Genomic DNA, 19,705 nt, shown 5'->3' with positions numbered 1-19,705 from the left:
ACAGTATAAAATACATTTCCAAGTTCACACATAGCCAATCTTTCTCAAAAGAGATACTTAGTAAAAACCTCCATTAACATCAACTGTGACTATGCGTGAGTTATTACCATAAAATAAAAAGATAGACATACTGTATATATCTGGATAACATAATGCATCTCTTCTTAGTTAAGTGTCCATTCCATGAAATGCTGAACAAAAAAGGGTTAGCATATATCTAAACATAAAAATCAAGGTGCCCATCTATATTCAATTGAGGCTCTGAGGGATTGTCGCTAATCCTTAGATGATCATCCTGGGTGAAATTGTATCCTACAGTAATCCTCTTTCCTCCCCCTCAACATTAAAATCCCAATAGTCTCACACCTTTTTGAATTTTTCTTCAGTTTTAATGGATTATCGATGTTAGGTGTTCCATTGATCTAATCCATTTAATTCTATTAATTACATCTTCAACTCTGGGGCTATAGCTTCTCTTCCAGAATGCTGCTATTACCAGTCTGGTTGCGGTAAGAATATGGTTCAACATACGCTGAGTATGGGGTTTCAGGCCTGGGAAGGGCTTCCCCATTATATACACCCAGGGATCTAGTGGGATATGTTTCCTTATTGTTTTATAGATTAAGGTCTGTATCGACTTCCACAGAGTTTGTATTTGTGGGCAGAACCAAAAGATATGGTCGATTGTGCCTGGTATTCCACATTGTCTCCAGCATAAAGCCAGGGTATTTGGGTATATTTTACTAAGCCTATCCGGTGTTAAATACCATTTGAATAATATTTTATAGATATTTTCCTTGGTCTGGGTACATATCGAAGTTTTGCGTGCGTTTAACCATATATCTTCCCAATCAGAAAGTTCTTGGTTGGAGCCTAATGCTGTTTCCCAATAAGTCATGTATTTATGCTTAGTAAAAGAGCCAGCTTCTGGGATAGCTAGGATTGAATATAATTTAGAGATCATACCTGGTTCTCTGTCTGAATCAAGTAGAATATTTTCACAGTATGTTCTGGGAGATAGAGGAGCTGATCCCAAGTTCTGTGTGACATATGATCGGATTTGGAGAAATTCAAAAAATTTGCGGTGTGATATTGGAAATTTTTCCTGGATTTGTGAAAAATTCAGCATTCTGGAACCTGAGCTGTCATAAAAGTCCCGAAGTTTGTGGGGAGCTGTGGCAGATAAGGGGTCTTCAGGTTTTGTCAGAGAGTTCTGGGGGAGAGATGGGTTTCCCTTCAGATATATTAATTGAGATGGAAACTTAGATAGCTTGTATTGTTGAGGGGCCTTTCGCCATAATAACCACGTAAAATTAACAGCGTTGAGGATTGGTTTAAACTTTTCAGGTGGAGTATCTAATATTCCTGGGAGTGCCCCTATTAAATACGGTGTTATTGAGGCCTGCTCCAGTTCTGCCCATTTGGTACGCAATGGGGAGGCCACCCATTCAGCAACTTGGCGAATGTGAGAAGCCAAATAATATAAATGAAATTGTGGGACTGAAAGCCCCCCTCTGGATCTATCTGATACTAGTATTTTATTTGAGACCCTTGGCCGCCCCCTAGCCCAAATAAATCGCAGTACATCTTTCTGTAATTTGGAGAGAGCTCCGCATGGAATAGCAATTGGTAAAGTTTCACATAGATATAAGAATCTGGGAAGTAGATTCATTTTTATAGTATAAATTCTGCCGATCCAAGAAATGTTATATTGATTCCATCTATCTAAATCTCTGCAGAATTGGTCGAATAGTGGGATAAAGTTTAAATCATAAAGTTTTTTATATGAACTACCAATATGTATGCCTAAATATTTGATGCTATCTTTTTTCCATCTAAAGGGAAAGCCACCTCTCAGATTGTCCAGAGCTTCCTGAGAGAGATTGAGGGGGAGGACCTCCGTTTTATCTGGGTTTATTTTAAAACCCGAGAATAACTCAAAATCGTGTATCACCTTAAGTAGTTTGGGAAGAGAGGTAATAGGGGATGATAATGACAAAAGTACGTCATCTGCGAACAGGGACAGTTTATACTCTTTCCCACCTATATTTACCCCTGAGATATCCTTAGATTCCCTTATGGCTATAGCTAATGGTTCTATGCAAATGGCAAACAGCAGGGGCGAAAGAGGGCACCCCTGTCGTGTGCCATTCGTTAATTTGAACAGAGGTGAGTTTACCAAAGGTACACATACTCTAGCCTGTAAGTTACAATACAACCCTTGTATAGCGGTGAGGATGATATCCGAGAAGCCAAAGCGCTGCAACACTTCAAATAAGTATTGCCAATCCACTCTATCGAAGGCCTTCTCCGCATCTAAACTCAGAAGCAGAGAAGGCCTTCGATATTCTCCCACCCAATCCACAATATCAATTGCTCGTCTCGTATTATCGCCTGCTTGTCGTTTAGTTATGAATCCCACCTGGTCCCCATCAATAATTGAGGGCAGAAGTGGGGTCAGCCTGTTCGCCAGTATTTTAGTGTAAATCTTTAGATCTGAATCTATCAGTGAGATAGGGCGGTAGCTACGTACATCTTGTGGATCTTTACCCTCTTTAGGAATCATAATTATGTTAGAAGTTTTCATGGAGGGAGGGATCAGATCGCCTTTAAAAAAACCATTAAACATATCACACATGTAGGGAGCTAGAATATGTTTAAATTTCTTATAATAAGCATATGAAAACCCATCTGGGCCTGGTGCTTTTTTAGTGGGTAAATCTTTAATAACCCCCCCGGATCTCACCCTCTTGAATTGGTGTATTTAGTTCTTCCAATTGGTCTACATTAAGTTTTGGGATATTCAGGCCGTCCAAAAATTCTTTCATCTTAAGAGACACTGACTCTCGGCTTCCAGGGGGATTGATGTTATATACCTCTGAGTAGTATGCCTCAAAAGCTGACGCTATATGGAATGGGTCTGCTGAGGAGACTCCATGTTTATTGGTCACAGCATATATCTCTCTCTTCCTTTTAAGTTCCCTTAGTCTATGTGCTAGTAACGTGTGAGGTTTATTTCCCCTATCATAAAACAACTGCTTAGTCCACAGCATTGCCCTCTCCGCCCTTCTGAGTTGTAAGTCATGTACCTTTGATTTAGCCTCTTGCCAGTGGCGAAAGTTGGTTCTTGATGGAAAGAGTCTATATTTGGATTCAGCTTCTCTAAGGCTGCGTAATTTCCAATCTAGGAGGGCCTTATCATTTCTTTTTTTCTGTACTGCTTCCCTAATGAATGCTCCTCGTAAGACCGCTTTGTGAGCTTCCTATAAAACAGAAGGGTCAGAAACTGAGTCACGATTAAGGGTGAAATATCCCTCCAATTCTTTTTTAATAGTGTTATGAATCACCTCATCTGTTAGGCCTGGTGGTGTATTCTCCACAGTAAGCATGCAACGCATGAGATGACGTGCAGGAGGTACACACACTAGCACCAGGAATCAGGCTATCCCCAGTTTAGTGGAGGAGAGGACTGACTCTAACAGGAGATTGTGGCGCACAGAGCCGGTGCAGATCCGACAGCCACAAACAATACTTTCGCGATAGCGTCTCAGCGCAAGGTAGCGCGGAGCGCATAAACCAGAACTGAGGAGACCAGGACAGGTAGACAGAATGAACACTTGCTAACTAGCCGCTACTTGGTGACAGCAAGCGTCCACAACAAGACAGGTTGGAGTGAGGAAGCCAATGTGTTTGCAGCGATGGCGTGCCTCACAAGGACAGGACAGGATAGTCAGGAAATAGCAGAATCGAGATAGATGAACGTAACACAGACAAATATACAATAAGTAAGTTTTCCTAGCGTATTACAATTACAGCTATCAATGAAACTATTTGTAACGTCTGACTAACATATGTATATATCGGCAATGAACCGATATATGACATAAGCAGGAACACTGACTAGGACTGGAGCAACACAGGGAACAGGACTCAGAAGGATTCGCTATCTCTTCGCAGAGATGAACGCAATCCACAAACGGTAACAGAACAGGATCCAGAAGGATTCGTTATCTCTTCGCAGAGATGAACGCAATCCACACACAGAACCAGGAGCAGGATAACTAACTCAGCACGGGTGATCACGATACGCGCAAACTACCAAAACGTGCTGGAAAGCTGACTAACTGAACACAGGATATAAACAGTTCGTGTACGTATACATCAGCGACACTGATGTATCAACGTAACACGAATACAAGGAAAATAATAAACGTGCTCGTATGCATATATATTGGCAATGAACCAATATATGATGCAAGACCAGCAAAGTATCTTTAGAACAAGAAACACGATCTGGGGCTGAAGCAACAGCAAGACAGGCTTAAACTGAAGCTATGATAGCCCAAGGAGCCCTGCAGGAAGCAGATCTTTATACTGAGGTCATCCAATGGGAGTAGACATGCAGACTCCCACACAGGTGAATGATAACTAGTCACAAGCTGACAGCAGGAAAAGGCAGACAAAGCTATGCAGCTTGCATGGAAAGAGATCAGAACCTCCTGAGCTGCAGCACTACTACTGCCAGCAGTACCTGCTGCAGAAGCGATCATAACATCATCTCTAAGCAGTGACTCGTTCAGATGCCAATGAAAGGGGCCTCTAAGCTTTGTGTGGCAATTTAAGCTTAATGTAATTGGGGCGTGGCCTGACCATGTGATGTCATGGATCTCAGTTTGACTAGTCTTCTGAATCAGTAGTTTAGATGCAAAAAAGTAGTCTAACCTACTAAAACACGCATGAGGGTTGGAATAGAATGTGAACTGTCTAGAGGTAGGATGGACTATTCTCCATAAATCCACTAGATGGTGTTCTCTTGCCCACTTACGGAAATCTCTGCTCAAAGATTCTATTCTATGTTTAGATAATGTTGATCTAGGTATCGATCTATCAAGTGCAGCTGAAAACGTCACATTAAAATCACCCCCTAGAAGCCAGCAATCAGTTGGGAATGTCATTAAGCGTCTCTGTACTTTGTTTAAAAAGTGAATCTGTTGTGTGTTAGGTGTATACACGTTACCCAAAACTACCTCCATATTGCCCAGTTGACCATATAATAAAATGTAGTGACCCTGGGGATCAGCGTATGAGCTGTGAATTGTAAATGGGACATCTTGCTTGATCAAAATTGCTACTCCTCCTTTTTTTGCTTTACCGCCTGCATAAAATACCGTTGGAAAATATCTCAGCCTCAATGCGGGGTGAGAATCACTTTTAAAATGGGTCTTTTGAAGTAATACAATATCAGGCCTCTGTCTTTCCACCTCTTTAGCGAGCAGCTGACGTTTTAAAGTAGAATTCAGTCCCTTAACATTTAAAGAGATGATCTTTATCATTTTAGTTTCCCAAGTGACCTTTGCTCGACTAAATAAAGACAGTCAAGTGGGAAAACAGAGGCCTCTCTACCCCAACCCTTATAACATTTCCGTATTAATTTAAACCTCTGGAATGTAATGGACAATATCATATAAAGAAAACATGAATCAATGAACATATAACTCAAGTGAGTCAAAACAGTATAACCCCTGAAAAACACCGTGTCCCAAAAGTGGCACGGCTCTGCCATGTCTTCTCTGCACACCCACACGAGGTGTCCCACAAGACTAGGCAGTGTGGAGGGAAGCATATTCGCTCCAGGAAATACGGCCTCCATCTTTAGTAAAAACTGTGATCTCTCATACATGCTTCATGTCTTTCATAGGAAAGGAGAAAAAAAAAAGTGGTTCCCGATGAATCAAAACACCGCACGTGTCCTATTCAGTCTCCAGTTCGGGGGCCTCATTCATCAAGATTGGCGAGGTTGGTGGCGAGCCCGAGGATCTCGATCCTTGTCTGTTGGGGCCCTGGACTGACCAGTCTGGTGTTAGCCTTTGACGCTCCTGTGGATCTGCGTCATGAACAGCAGACGGTGATTTCTCCTGGCCCAGTCGTTTTACAAAATCTGGCGCATCTTCTGGGTCATTGAGGATGTAGACCCGATTGTTCTTTGTGACCACTAATTTAAAAGGGAACCCCCACTTATATCTTAATCCCGCTTCTCTCAGTGCTTGTGTCACAGACCGTAGCTGCCTTCTTTTTTCCAGAGTCGCTGGCGATAGATCATTGTAAAGTGATAAAGTGTCTCCACCTTCTGTAAATTTCTAGTGACATTAAGAAGGGCCTCTTTACTTTCAAAATAGTGAAAACGCAGAATCACATCTTTGGGTGCCTGTGAGTTCCGTAGCGGAGCTCCCAGCGCGCGATGAGCCCTGTCCATGCGCCAAAGAGATGGCTCCCAGTCAGGTACCAAGTGTTTAAAAAGTCTAAGGAGGTACTCACGGAGTTGGTCTGGTAACACAGAGGTCGGGATTCCCTTGACCTGGACGTTTGGTCTGCGGTCTCTATTTTCGGTATCTTCCTGTGCTAGTCGTAGGAACTTTATGTCCGCCTGTGTCTGGATCTGGTCATCCTCCAGTGCATTATGGCGGCGTGTAAGATCATCCATATTGGATTCTAATGCGCACGTCCTTTCTCCTATAGAAGAGATGTCCGCTCGTAGCTCTTTCATCGCGGACGCCAGCATCTTCTGCATACTGTTCACCACTGCTTGTTTGTTACGTTCCAATAGCACTTCAATCTGCTGCAGGGTCACCGTCTGCTGAGCTATCTCCTGCTGCGAACCACGAGAGCCTGATCGTGAGTTCCGGTCACCATCTTGTGGGCCCGGCGTGCTAAGGAACTTTTCCATGCTCTCAGGTGGTTTGCCCTCCCCACCGGTTTTCTTATTAGTTTTAGGAGGCATGAATCTTCAGGAAGCCAGCGTAAGTAAGCTCACGTAGTATATAGTCTGTCTGCCCGTCTAGTATGAGAAAAATCTCGGAGGCTGTCACGGAGCTCAGAAGGGAGCGGCCATCTTACCCAGCGCGCACATGCACCCCCCTTTTAGACAGTTTTTAAACATTTTTATTTTACTCTGGCACCTCTGTACACCAAGCCTTGCTGAAAAGCACACTGGAGAGAACATGTAAGATTTCTGTCAAAATTTCTACTCATTTGTATAATATCCACAAGCAGTCTTACAAAATTACACCTCTGCTTTTTTGATTTTTGGTACCAGATCTTTAACCTATTTTGGTTCCTGGACATAGAAACTACGTCCAGGAACCATGCGCGCTACCGCGCGCTCCCGCAGCCGATCGCGCGCGTGCATGCGCGCTCCCGGCCCGCGGTTTGTTAGCCAGGCAATCAGTGAATCGGGCTATGGTGCCCAATCACTAATTCCTCTCCCCCGCTGAAAAAACGACAGCTTCTCTCGGAAGCTTCGCTTTTTCTGGCTGTTCCCTCCCCGATGCGTCACTCTAAGCGTGTGTTACGCTTAGAGTGACGTCATGTAAACAAACTCATGGCCGCCATCTTGTGGCCAAAAAGTAAAACTACAACAAAAAGTAAAAAAAATTAAAATCAACACCAATTACATTAAAAAACTATGGTTTACATCCCATCCTCCCAAAAATACCCAAATAAAATGTTTAATATGAAAAAAAAAAACCATTACAATAATAAAAAAAAAACATGTCAATATTTACCTAAGGGTCTAAACTTTTTAAATATCAATTTAAAGATGAAATATTTCTATATTTTTTTTTATTTTAAACTTGTAAATAGTGATAGATGCAAAACGGAAAAAATGCACCTTTATTTCCAAATAAAATATTGTCGCCATACATTGTGATAGGGACATAATTTTAAGGGTGTAATAACCGGGACATATGGGCAAATACAATACGTGAGTTTTAATTATGGAGGCATGTATTATGTTAAAACTATAATGGCTGAAAACTGAGAAATAATGAACTTTTTCCGTTTTTTCTTATGCTTCCTGTTAAAATGCATTTGCAGTAAAGTGGCTCTTAGCAAAATGTACCCACCAAAGAAAGCCTAATTGGTGGCGGAAAAAACAAGATATAGATCAGTTCATTGTGATAAGTAGTGATAAAGTTATAGGCTAATCAATGGGAGGTGAACATTGCTTAAGTGAAAACGACGGAACGCGAATGGGTTAATAGAAATGGTCAGTGAGATGCAAATAATTCTGGCTTACATGCAACTTTCATGCTGATTATATTCAGGTTGGCATTGGCCTAATCAAATTAACTTACTTTTAAACTCATCAATTTATAGCACCATGTCTAGTATATGAACATTACATCAAAGTTCAGTGCAGGTTTAGAAAGTCATTGTATATAGGGAATGATAAATTCTTCACCACAATATATCAAATGCTCAGAGGTAGGTATCCGCCAAACATCAAAACAAGAAAAGGCTTACCAGCTCCCAACAACCCACATTATAAGGTTGTAAAATGGCTCAGGTCACAGATAACGTCCAGGGAACATCAGACGTTGTGAAGATCCAGTGGACATCCGTACGGAGGTAAAGTTTCAGGAATTTATATAGGAAAACAAAAACGGCAATATCTAAGCGTAACCTGTTTATTTAGATACGATTTCTTTAAAGAGAATCTGTATTGTTAAAATCGCACAAAAGTAAACATACCAGTGCGTTAGGGGACATCTCCTATTACCCTCTGACACAATTTCGCCGCTCCTCGCCGCATTAAAAGTGGTTAAAAACAGTTTTAAAAAGTTTGTTTATAAACAAACAAAATGGCCACCAAAACAGGAAGTAGGTTGATGTACAGTATGCCCACACATAGAAAATACATCCATACACAAGCAGGCTGTATACAGCCTTCCTTTTGAATCTCAAGAGATCATTTGTGTGTTTCTTTCCCCCTGCATCTCTCATGTACTGAAGTTTCAGGCTGCTCGTTTCTTCCTGCAAACAGCTTTGCCCTTGTCTGTAATTCTTCAGTATGTGAAAGCCCAGCCAGCTCAGAGGACGATTTATCCAGCTTGTAAAAGATAAGAGAGAAGAGAGAAGCTGCCCTAATCTAAATAATACACAGGCAGTGTGCATAGAGGGTCCTGGAAGGGGGAGTTCATAGCAGAACCACAACACTGAAGAACTTGGCAGCCTTCCAGACACAGGCCGACAAGTCTGACAGGGGAAAGATACATTGATTTATTACAGAGACAGTGATAGTATAAAGTGCTGCAGTAAGCCAGAACACATTAGAATAGCTTTTGGAACTTGTAGGATGATAAAAAGCAGGATGCAATTTTTGTTACGGAGTCTCTTTAAAAGGCAGTAGATATAAAAACAATAACTCACATACGGGGCCCATAAACTGGAAGCCCCGGAAGATTAGCGTGCATGTAATGGTCAATTTTTGTTTTCCTATATAAATTCCTGAAACTTTACCTCCATACGGATGTCCACTGGATCTTCACGACGTCTGATGTTCGCTGGACTTTATCTGTGACCTGAGCCATTTTACAACATTATAATGTGGGTTTTTGGGAGCCGGTAAGCCTTTTCTTGTTTTGATGTTTGGCGGATACCTACCTCTGAGCATTTGATATATAGTGGTGAAGAATGTATCATTCCCTACATACGATGACTTTCTAAACCTGCGCTGACCTTTGATGTATGCCTGACTTCTGAACTTTTGGACATTGTTCGTCTCGGCGGCGGTTCCATTGTTCCTTGGCGCCGATATATTTGCTATTATATAGTATATAAACATTGTTGATGAGAATGGCTTCTTCAAGTAAAATTGCAGCAGATATGATTATGTTGTAATCAACATTCTGTTCAAAATAGAATTTTTAAAATCGGTAGCCCTGATTGCTTATACGTTTGTTCTTGATAAACATGTTCTGATGGTCATAAGCCTTTTTTTGTGTATTGTAATTACAAGCTATGTTTTTTGTTTAGAGTAATTGGAGGACAAATGATGGTCACATTTAAAGACAGCAGGACAGCATTGAGTGTTCTCGATCTGGATGGAGTAAAGGTAAACGGAAAGCTTTAGCCAACTAACCGCGTTTATTCTCTGCACAAAGTAGACATTGTAACCTCTGGGAATGCAACTTAGAACTGAAAACTAGATGCCAACTGAGCTATCTTCAATAACGGGAACCGTCACACTGTCTTATGCCTAAGGCTGCTTACACACAGGGACGTTACAGGCGCACGTTAGTGCGCCTGTAACGCTCCCCCAACGCACAGCAATGTAACACAAGTGGGCTGTTCACACAGCCCACGTTGCGTTACATGTAACGCTGCACGTTTTCCCGAAAGTGCAGCATGCTATGGCGTTAGAGCGGCTTAAGCCGCGTTAGACTGTCTGCACATGCGCAGTCATGTTGGGGAGGAGCGGAGAGCGGCCAGGCACATGGCTAATTAATATTCACTGCACGTTGTGACGTGCAGTGTTTACTTCCTGGAGCGGCCGCTCTGTGCGGTGATTGGCCGGCAGGACCACGTGATGCCGCATGCGCACAAGAGTACGCATCACGGACGCCAGAGTGAGCTGCACAACGCGGCTCACTCTGACGTCCACATAGAAGAGCACCAGGCATCGCGTTAGGTGCACGTTATGCGACCTTAATGTGGCACCTAACGCAACGTCTTAGTGTGCAAGTAGCCTAAAACTAACTTTATTTTGTTGCCTTAATGCTTGACTAGACATTTTGATTAAATTGGATTTTAATCAAAATATTTTCTATATTTTTATGAAAATGACCTAAAACTTTGGTTGAGACGATCGCTACATCTGGCACACCTTTAGAAACACAATCAAGTTTATCTGGCTCCTTTTTTTATTTTATTTTTTTTTAAGTTTTTTTTTAAGTTTTTTATTAGAGATCAAGCACAATGCAATTTACAACATGCTCATCAAATAGACAAATAGACAACCACAAAAAAGTGACCTTTTTCTTTTTTCTGTAATGAGTTAATCAAAATAATGAAAGTTGACAAATGCGTCCACCCTTTTAAACACATGATGGTATACATACGTTGCCTACAAGCAATTTCTGATCATAATATCTATGGCATAATAATAGTCTGGGTATTCTGGACCCATCAGTGTTCTTCTACCCAGAAACCCAGATTTGTTGAATGAAGACGACTGCCAATATTACATCCATCATGTCAGGGTCCACATATTTCTACAAAACTTTTATAACTATGTACATTTGCGGTGTTCCATCAACTGTTACCCCAAGAGCTATACTACCATGCCTCCCAAAATAACCCTTTCACTACAGCCAAGTGTTACTATGCCCCTTAAATTTCAAGTTTCCCCAAATAGCCACAGACAGCCTGTTTCAGACTGTTGGTCTTCATTAGTTCATTGCAGGGATTGATTCGGCACCATTTTATAAACCAAATCACGGTAATCGGGCTATATCCTGTGCCCTTTATAACGAAATCATGTTTATTGGCTACAGCCAGTTCCCTTTTATAGCTGAAATCACGTTTATCGACTACATCTGGCGCCATTTTTTCCAGACACTCTTATGTACGTTTGTAAGCATGTACATATTAATTTTATTATGTCTTTTTCTTTTTATACGTATTATATTTATTTATCTTTTTCAGATAAATGAAAAAACCATAAAAGTAAGGCCTAAGACGGAAGACTGGCTGCAGGGTCTACAGGAAGAAATTGCACGAAATAGAGATAGCATAGCACTTCTATCACCTAATGCCAACTCTTGTCTTTTGGAGGAAAGTTTTGATTTTTCTAGTCTGGACTATGAATCAGAAGGCAAGAAGAAAAGTTCATGCATTTTCTCATGTTTCAAGGGCTATAGAATAGTTTTTAAGGTTTATTGGCATGGTAATGCTGTTATAGCATTTAGACTACAGATGGTCAAACCAGAATTCATGTTTTAGAAATATGACTATCATTTTGTCTTGTAGAAAATGTACTGAAAATTCCTATCTTACCACTTTTGGAGTCAGAGAAATTACCTAAACAAATCTCATTTGGTTAGTCCTCATGCTACAGATGCAATAAAAAGATACAAGGACAGTTGTGGTTTTGTTTCAGGCAGAGAGTAGTGGAAATAAAATTTACGATACACTTGTGCACTGTGACACTCGACACTGTGACTCTAACCCCAGGGGGCCTTTCACACCATGTATGTTGCGTTGCGATGCCATCACAACACAACCGTGCTGAAAACTCGTACTGCGTTGTGTCTATATAATTATGCATGCAGTACAATGAAAGTATGCTTGACCATCACTGTAAATGTGCATGTTGCCTGGTGTACGTTGCCCCGTTGGAACCCATCGCACTGCACTTAACCACTTCACCTCCAGGGGTTTTTCCCCTTAAACAGCAATTTTCACCTGTCAGCGCACCTTCCATTAATTCGCCTATAACTACTTATCACAACTAAACAATCTATAGCTTGTTTTTTTTTGCCACCAATTAGGCTTTCTTTGGGGGGTACTTTTTTTTTATTTTATTCTAACTGTGTTTTAACAGGAAAAATAAGGAAAACATTTAAAAAATTCATTATTTCTCAGATTTCAGCCATTATAGTTTTAAAATAATAAATGCTACCATAATTAAAACCCACACAATTTATTTGCCCATTTGTCCCAGTTATTGCAGCATTTAAATTTCGGGACTTAGAACAATGAATGGGATAATGGAGAGAGAGGAGAAACCGAGAGCCCAATATAGTGTAGTATGTACTGTAAATTAGGGAATTATGAAAGAGTATGATGAATATACTCACAAGTCAGGGTTACCTCCAAGGCAACCACTGTTAAGGCAAGTGAGGAGATTATCCTGTCCCGACTCAAGAATAAGAAGTCGCTCTCTGTAGATAGGAAAAAGGGGTATCCCCCTCCACCAAGGGTGGACAACAAGTTCGTGAAAAGATTACAGAGGTGCCAAAAGGATAAGAACAATTGCTAAAAACATTTAAAACCGCCATTGAGGCAGTGGTGGACTTGCCTCATATTATTATTATTAATTAGATTTATATAGCGCCAGCATATTACGCAGCGCTGTACAATAAATAAGGTTACAGACAATGATAACAGGGGTGACAGAACAATACAGGTAATAGACAATAGATACAACTAAATACAGGTAATAGCAAAAAGATACACAACACAATACAGACAGTAGTACAATGCCAGATCATAAACTGGAGTGGTAGTGGTAACAAGTTCCAAATTCTGGGTAAAGTGCACACAGTTATGTATGATACACAAGGGGAGAGGGCCCTGCCAAAGGCTTACAATCTAGAGGGAGGGGTTGGTGACACAAAAGGAGGGGGTGCAGCAAGAAGTTATTGGCAGAAAGGATTAGGGCAGTGTTGAGTTGATGTAGGCCTCCTTGAAGAAGTGAGTTTTGAGTGCTTTTTTGAAGGTGTTGAAGGTGGGAGCGAGCCTGATGGGCAGTGGGAGAGAGTTCCACAGGATGGGGGCAGCTCTAGTGAAGTCCTGCAGTCGTGCATGGGAGTGCCAGATGCGTGGGGTGGTTAGGAGGAGGTTGTTGGAGGAGCGAAGTGGGCGGCCAGGTGTATATCTGCTGACCAGGTGAGAGATGTAGCTTGGGCAGGACTTGTGTATGGATTTGTAGGCCAAACATAGGACTTTGAAGCTAATTCTGAAGTGAATTGGAAGCCAATGAAGGGATTTGCGTAGGGGAGTCGTGGAGACAGAGCGGTGGGAGGAGTAGATGAGTCTGGCTGCTGCGTTCATGATGGATTGTAGGGGGGCTATGCGGTTTTGAGGGAGGCCTGACAGGAGGGAGTTGCAGTAGTCCAGGCGGGAGATGATGAGGGCATGGACAAGGAGTTTGGCAGTGTCTGGGGTCAGGAAAGGCTGGATCTTGGAGATGTTGCATAGGTGGAAATAGCAGGCCCTAGCTACGGTTTGGATGTGGAAGGTGAAGGAGAGGGCAGAGTCCAGGGTGACACCCAGGCAGCGGGCTTGTGTGGTTGGATGAATGATTGTGCCATATTGTCTATTCAAATAAATACAAATGTATTAGCATACTCCAAGAAAAAGGAGTATGCTAATAAATTTATATTTATTTGAATAGACAGTTTCAGTGTCTGCTTGTATGAGGTAAGTCCACCACTGCCTCAATAGCGTTTTTAAATGTTTTTAGCAATTGTTCTTATCCTTTTGGCTCCTCTCTAATCTCTTCACGAAAATGAATGGGATAAGCAGTTTAAAAGTGGAGTTTTTCCTGGAAAACCATATCTTCTCTATACTTTGAAGCAACTAATAACTGTTACTTTCTTTGTATCTGTATGTCTGCAGGTGATATATTAGAAGATGACACTGATGATGTTGTGCCTCAATATCTGTTGACCAACAAAACAGGAAGTGATGCTGTGACACCTGGGAATGAACACCAGCCTACAACACATGTATCAACAGTTAAAGTCCCTCATATGAGTCCTAAGAAGCCACACTCATTTAAAGGTAAGTATATGGGTAGTAAAACAAAACAGTTGTACATACAGTAGGAAACCTTGCTTGAAAAATAGGTTTCACAATGCTAGCTTTGTATTGAGGTATGACTGACGAAGACTACAGTACATGGTACATTTATATACAGGTAGTCCCCAACTTACAAACACCCGACTTACGAACGACCCACTGATACGAACGGCATGGATTATGTGTTTTCATGGGAACAAGTCAAAATACATTTTTTTTTCAAATTGGACTTGTAGTTTTTGAGAAAATCGGTTTTAAAAAACTTAAAGAAAAAATGGCTTTTAAACTTGTATAAGCAGGCACAGAGGTGACACCGAGGGGGACACTGGAGGCACAGGGGGGCACAGAAGAGGTACAGGGGACAGAGATCGCACAGTGTTCCGACTTAAGAACAGATTCAGGTTAAAAACAAATCTACGGTCCCTATCTCATTCGTTAACCGGGGACTACCTGTATATGCAGACATTAAATAGTTACATAGTTTGTTGAACAAAGTATAAAATAAAGTACAGTATCGGGGAAGGCAAAAAAAAAATCCTTACAATGCTTGGCTCATTAACCTTCTTGACTCGAGGTGGCAGTCCGAAAAAATCCCTGGATCCTCTTTGCCAGGAATTACCTGGCAATTATAGCCATGGATGTCCTTCAATGCAAGGAAAGCACCCACACCTATTTTAAATGCAGATATAGAACTTGCCATTAATTAACTTCCCTGGTCGTATGATTCTTTCCAGATTTTAGGATCTAAAAGCGGTACAATGTTTTCATGTGCTCTTTCTCTACTATTCTCACTTTTTATGGTTAGTTTTCCCCTTGTGGCCACCTCCAGAGAAGCTGGCTACAGTCCCATGGACCCGAGGCTGGGAGCTCATGTGTCTGTCAGTTTACTGTGTACATTGTTGCATGTGTGTTTGCATGTTGAAAATCACGCACGTTTTTGGCACAGCAGCTAATGAAATTGAAAGCAGAAACATATTGTTACTGTAACGATTGGTGTAGCAACACAGACGTCTGGTTATTGTGTGATCTGCAGTATCACCAATAATCCAGATACTATACCTGATTATGTGGTGATCTGCAGAATCACCAATAATGCAAGTATAGCGAACAGGTAACTGGAGTGTATAGTGCTTGGTGCAACTGGATAACTGAACAGTTTCACTAAACCTCACCAGAGGAGCTAGTAGCTACTATCAGTTAGAACCTCACCAGTGATAAAGGCTCACTGGTGAGTGGAGTGGTCAGACAGACTAGGTTTGGCAACAGACAGGCAGGTACAGTACAAATTCGACAGGCAAGAGAATAGAGATAATTCAGGCAGAGTCAGCAACAGAATCAGATGGGCAGAAGTACAGACGTCACAATTTAGAAAAAAAGCCATCCATATAGAAATGATTAATACTCATAACAACTAGAGTCCATAGAATATGAACAATTTTATTAGGGACATATCCGTTCTAAAAGCAATTAAAACATAACAAGGGTTGTGGCAAAATGACACATACAATAATGGCCATAAAACAATATCACAATATTAGTACAATACATTACATGGGTACAATGGTAATCATAAATATTGGAATATGTTCAGTGTGCTTGTAAACCTCACTGATTTATCTTCCTATCATAGCACACCCTAATCACAGTAGCTGAAAAACAGCAACTATTGACAGTCAGGGTGCTTCCGCAGCTGCTTCGGTTTCCTTGTCAGGCATTTCACCCGTTCCTAGGACGGAATTGTCAGTAGCTTATAGGATTGCTGTATCGAGCGGGCGCGCGCACAGATAGGACCTATATGCTGGGAGGAGGCACGTCAGCTGACCTGCCGGTCGGCTGATGTCGGAGGAGACTCACGGCGCTGCTGATTGGTTGACTGGAGTGGGCGCGGCTGTGGGGTCTCCTCTGCTTCTTAAGCCTTCGGAAATCACTCGCAATCTGTCTGCTGTCGTGAATACTTCGTGTTAGCGCTCAGACCTTAATCAGTATCCGGTGTGCTTTGATCCAGGAGGAAACCGGGGATTTCACACAAGACTAGGATTGCTATATTATTGTTATTACTTGTTATTTTGTGTAGGTCTCTGGCTCACTTCTGACTTTGCTCTTGCTTACCGATTCTGTACTTCTGCCCAAGACAACAAAACTGAGCCAAACAGTGATACCATATAGTGCCATGGATGATTTGTATCAAACTTCACAATTTAGAGAACAAGCCATCCATATAGCAATGATTAATACTCATAACAACTAGAGTCCATAGAATATGAACAATTTTATTAGGGACATATCCCTTCTAAAAGCAATTAAAACATAACAAGGGTTGTGGCAAAATGACACATACAATGATGGTCATAAACAATATCACAATATTAGTACAATACATTAGATGGGTACAATGGTAATCATAAATATTGGAATATGTTCAGTGTGCTTGTAAACCTCACTGATTTATCTTCCTATCATAGCACACCCTAATCACAGTAGCTGAAAAACAGCAACTATTGACAGAAGGCCAGGAAGAAAGAGGATAGATACAATGCTTACCACCAAAGACACCCAAGTGTGATATGCAGGCCAACACCCCTTGAATCGTCTCACATGTATCGCAGACCCCCCTCTGCTTCCTCGGAGATAAAGTATTCGGGTGTAGGGAGTCCCTTATATAGTCCTAATACAGCGTGAAGTAGCGCTGTATGCCGCCGCGTACACTTCCTGAAAGGGTGTGGCCATGCCCCATGATGTCATCGCGCTGTGCGTTCCACATGACGCACTCGCGCGGTGACATATTATACCATGATTCCCTAAGAAGTGGGCGGAAGTATGTTTGCCCATACTACGGGCTGAAAACATAAGTTAAATATAAACATATATTTCAATTAAATATAAAAAGGACAAACTATTTGAAGGGAAGTAAGAGAAAAAAGAAATATGAATAGAAAAAGGGGATGGAGGAATAAGTGCGCTATACACTGAAGATAACATCATTACATGTCGAATTTCATAACACCCCTCTGCATCAGTAAAATTTAAAGGTATATACAATAAATAAATCCAATATTGCCAACACACTAATCAGAGACATATCATAAGCAATAAACAATAATTATGTGCAAAAAAACATACAAAAATATCAAAAATACATAAATACAATTGTAAAGTGCCTCAAGTGTCCATGTACAGTACAGAAAATGCATTATATTTAAAGTGACAATGTGCATGTAGAGAAATATATCTCTAGTATAGCATAGTAGATTCCCAGCCAATCAACCACGTCTTCAAATACATAAGACTAAAATGTGCATTGCTACCTAGGGAGATTATGAAGATCATATGATTAATAATCACTAAATCATAAGCAATTACTTATGTGACACGCCGCTACTCACTGACGGCGCGTGCACACCCAGCCTACCTATAAGGTGCTCCCAAAATACACCCTAAAAAAATAACTAATTAAATAATGCTGCTACTCACTAAACCGCATATAAGAGGTATATAAGAGAGCAAGAATACCATCATAATCGACTTCTAAAGTGTTCCAAAATGTATCCACCCCAAGTGAGATAATTGCATAATGCTGCTACTCACAAAACCGCATGTGAAAGGTATATATAGAATACCATCATACTCTAAATTGCCAAGTACATCACCCCTCGTGTACACAGTCACTCATAGAGTGGGTTAAAGTGCTACGTGCAAATAAGTGCTAAACAACCACTAGTGAGTGCAAACCAATAAAAACGTGATATGCATCCGACCAGTATACTTACATGTCTAAAAAAATGCAAAGGCGGATCATTCGAGATAGCGTACAATTCTAAAAAACATATATATATCATTAAAAATATTTATTCAGTAATCAAAGACAATATCCAAACATCAAGACGTGGTAGAGGTCAGCCATTTTCAAACAACTTATTGGGGAAGATAGCAAGAAAAACTAAACTCATCGTTCAGTCCTAAAGGGCTACGACTTTGGAGTCTATAGATCCATCTCATCTCAGCATAGAGTAGTTTATTCACTGTCACCTCCACGTATGTTTGATCGAATATGTTGTAAGCCCGAAAAGAGCCAACCCCTTAAAGATCCTCTATGACTGTTAAGTGCATGTGTTGCTAGCGCAGTCAAAGACTTCCCATGTGATTTGTCGCGCCCAGCTAATTTGGCTACCGATACATGCTTCTGTAGCCTCACTTTTAATGCATTTTTAGTTTGGCCGACATATTGCCAGCCACAGGGGCATTGTAGTAGATAAACAACAGCAGTGGTCTTGCAGTTTATATAATCATTTATAACAAATTTCTTCCCACTGTTCCTACTAATTACATATTTTGTGGGTTTCATGTTGGGACAAATGGAACAGTTCCCACATGAAAAACTCCCTTTGATTTTACTCCTCCTACACGGCCTCTGAAAATGACTACTGCATAGTATGTTTTTCAGTGTAGGCGCTCTTTTTTCTGCTGGAAATGATTGCATTCATCCTAACATATAATTTTTTCACCTTTGATTCAAAATATTATTTACAGGTAAGGGGCGTTGTGATGGGGGCTAAGTGTGCCCCCTCCATCGCCAACCTTTATCTTGAATGGTGGGAACGAGAGATCGTTTGGGCAGAGAGATATAATCGATACCACTCACATATACTGGGATGGTTTAGATTTATCGACGACCTCTTAATACTCTGGCAAGGACCATACGATCTCTGCTTAGAATTTCTCAAGAGCTTGAACCAAAATGATCTCAATTTATTTCTTACCTATCATATTGCTGAGGATCAGGTTGAATTTTTGGACTTAATTATTAAAAAAAGTCCTGCTGGCTCTATATCCACCACAATATACAGAAAGCCCACAGCAGTTAACAGTTTGTTACAATATGGATCTCATCACACTACAAGATTAAAAAAGAATATACCAGTGGGCCAATTTATTAGAATAAAATGAAATTGCTCTGGGACAGCAGATTTTGAGGATGAGTCTGAGAAATTGAGGAGACGTTTTCAGACAAGAGGTTATCCCAGGAAATGCTTAGAGAGTGCATTAAGAAGAGCAAGAGCCACCCCAAGACCTGAACTATTGTGCCCCAAAAGGAGTAATTATAATAAAAAGAATCAGAGTGGGAAAGTTAGGATCACTACTCCCTTTAATAAACAGTGGAATGACCTGTATAGAGTCATATCTAAACATTGGGATATCCTGTTAAATGATAAAGAGCTGAAACCCTCCTTGACAGATCATCCGAGTGTTACAGCTAAAAGAGCGCCTACACTGAAAAACATACTATGCAGTAGTCATTTTCAGAGGCCGTGTAGGAGGAGTAAAATCAAAGGGAGTTTTT

The 19,705-nt window shown here is 41.0% G+C and overlaps 1 protein-coding gene across 6 annotated transcripts in view; it reads left to right on the top strand.

Annotated features, from left to right (window-relative positions):
* The window catches only part of SYNJ2 (synaptojanin 2), a 289,087-nt gene that overhangs the window by 208,095 nt on the left and 61,287 nt on the right, over positions 1 to 19,705 (top strand). For all 6 annotated transcript variants that reach the window (XM_068231852.1, XM_068231851.1, XM_068231850.1 and 3 more), the window contains 3 exons: positions 9,817 to 9,895; positions 11,488 to 11,656; positions 14,185 to 14,349. In XM_068231852.1, coding sequence (XP_068087953.1) covers positions 9,817 to 9,895; positions 11,488 to 11,656; positions 14,185 to 14,349 — 413 coding nt within the window. The remainder of the gene's footprint in view (positions 1 to 9,816; positions 9,896 to 11,487; positions 11,657 to 14,184; positions 14,350 to 19,705) is intronic.

This window comes from Hyperolius riggenbachi, chromosome 4 (genome assembly GCF_040937935.1).
Source record: "Hyperolius riggenbachi isolate aHypRig1 chromosome 4, aHypRig1.pri, whole genome shotgun sequence".
Taxonomy (NCBI): domain Eukaryota; kingdom Metazoa; phylum Chordata; class Amphibia; order Anura; family Hyperoliidae; genus Hyperolius; species Hyperolius riggenbachi.
Note: the sequence above shows the minus strand (reverse complement) of the source record. Positions and strands in the feature narration are given on the sequence as shown.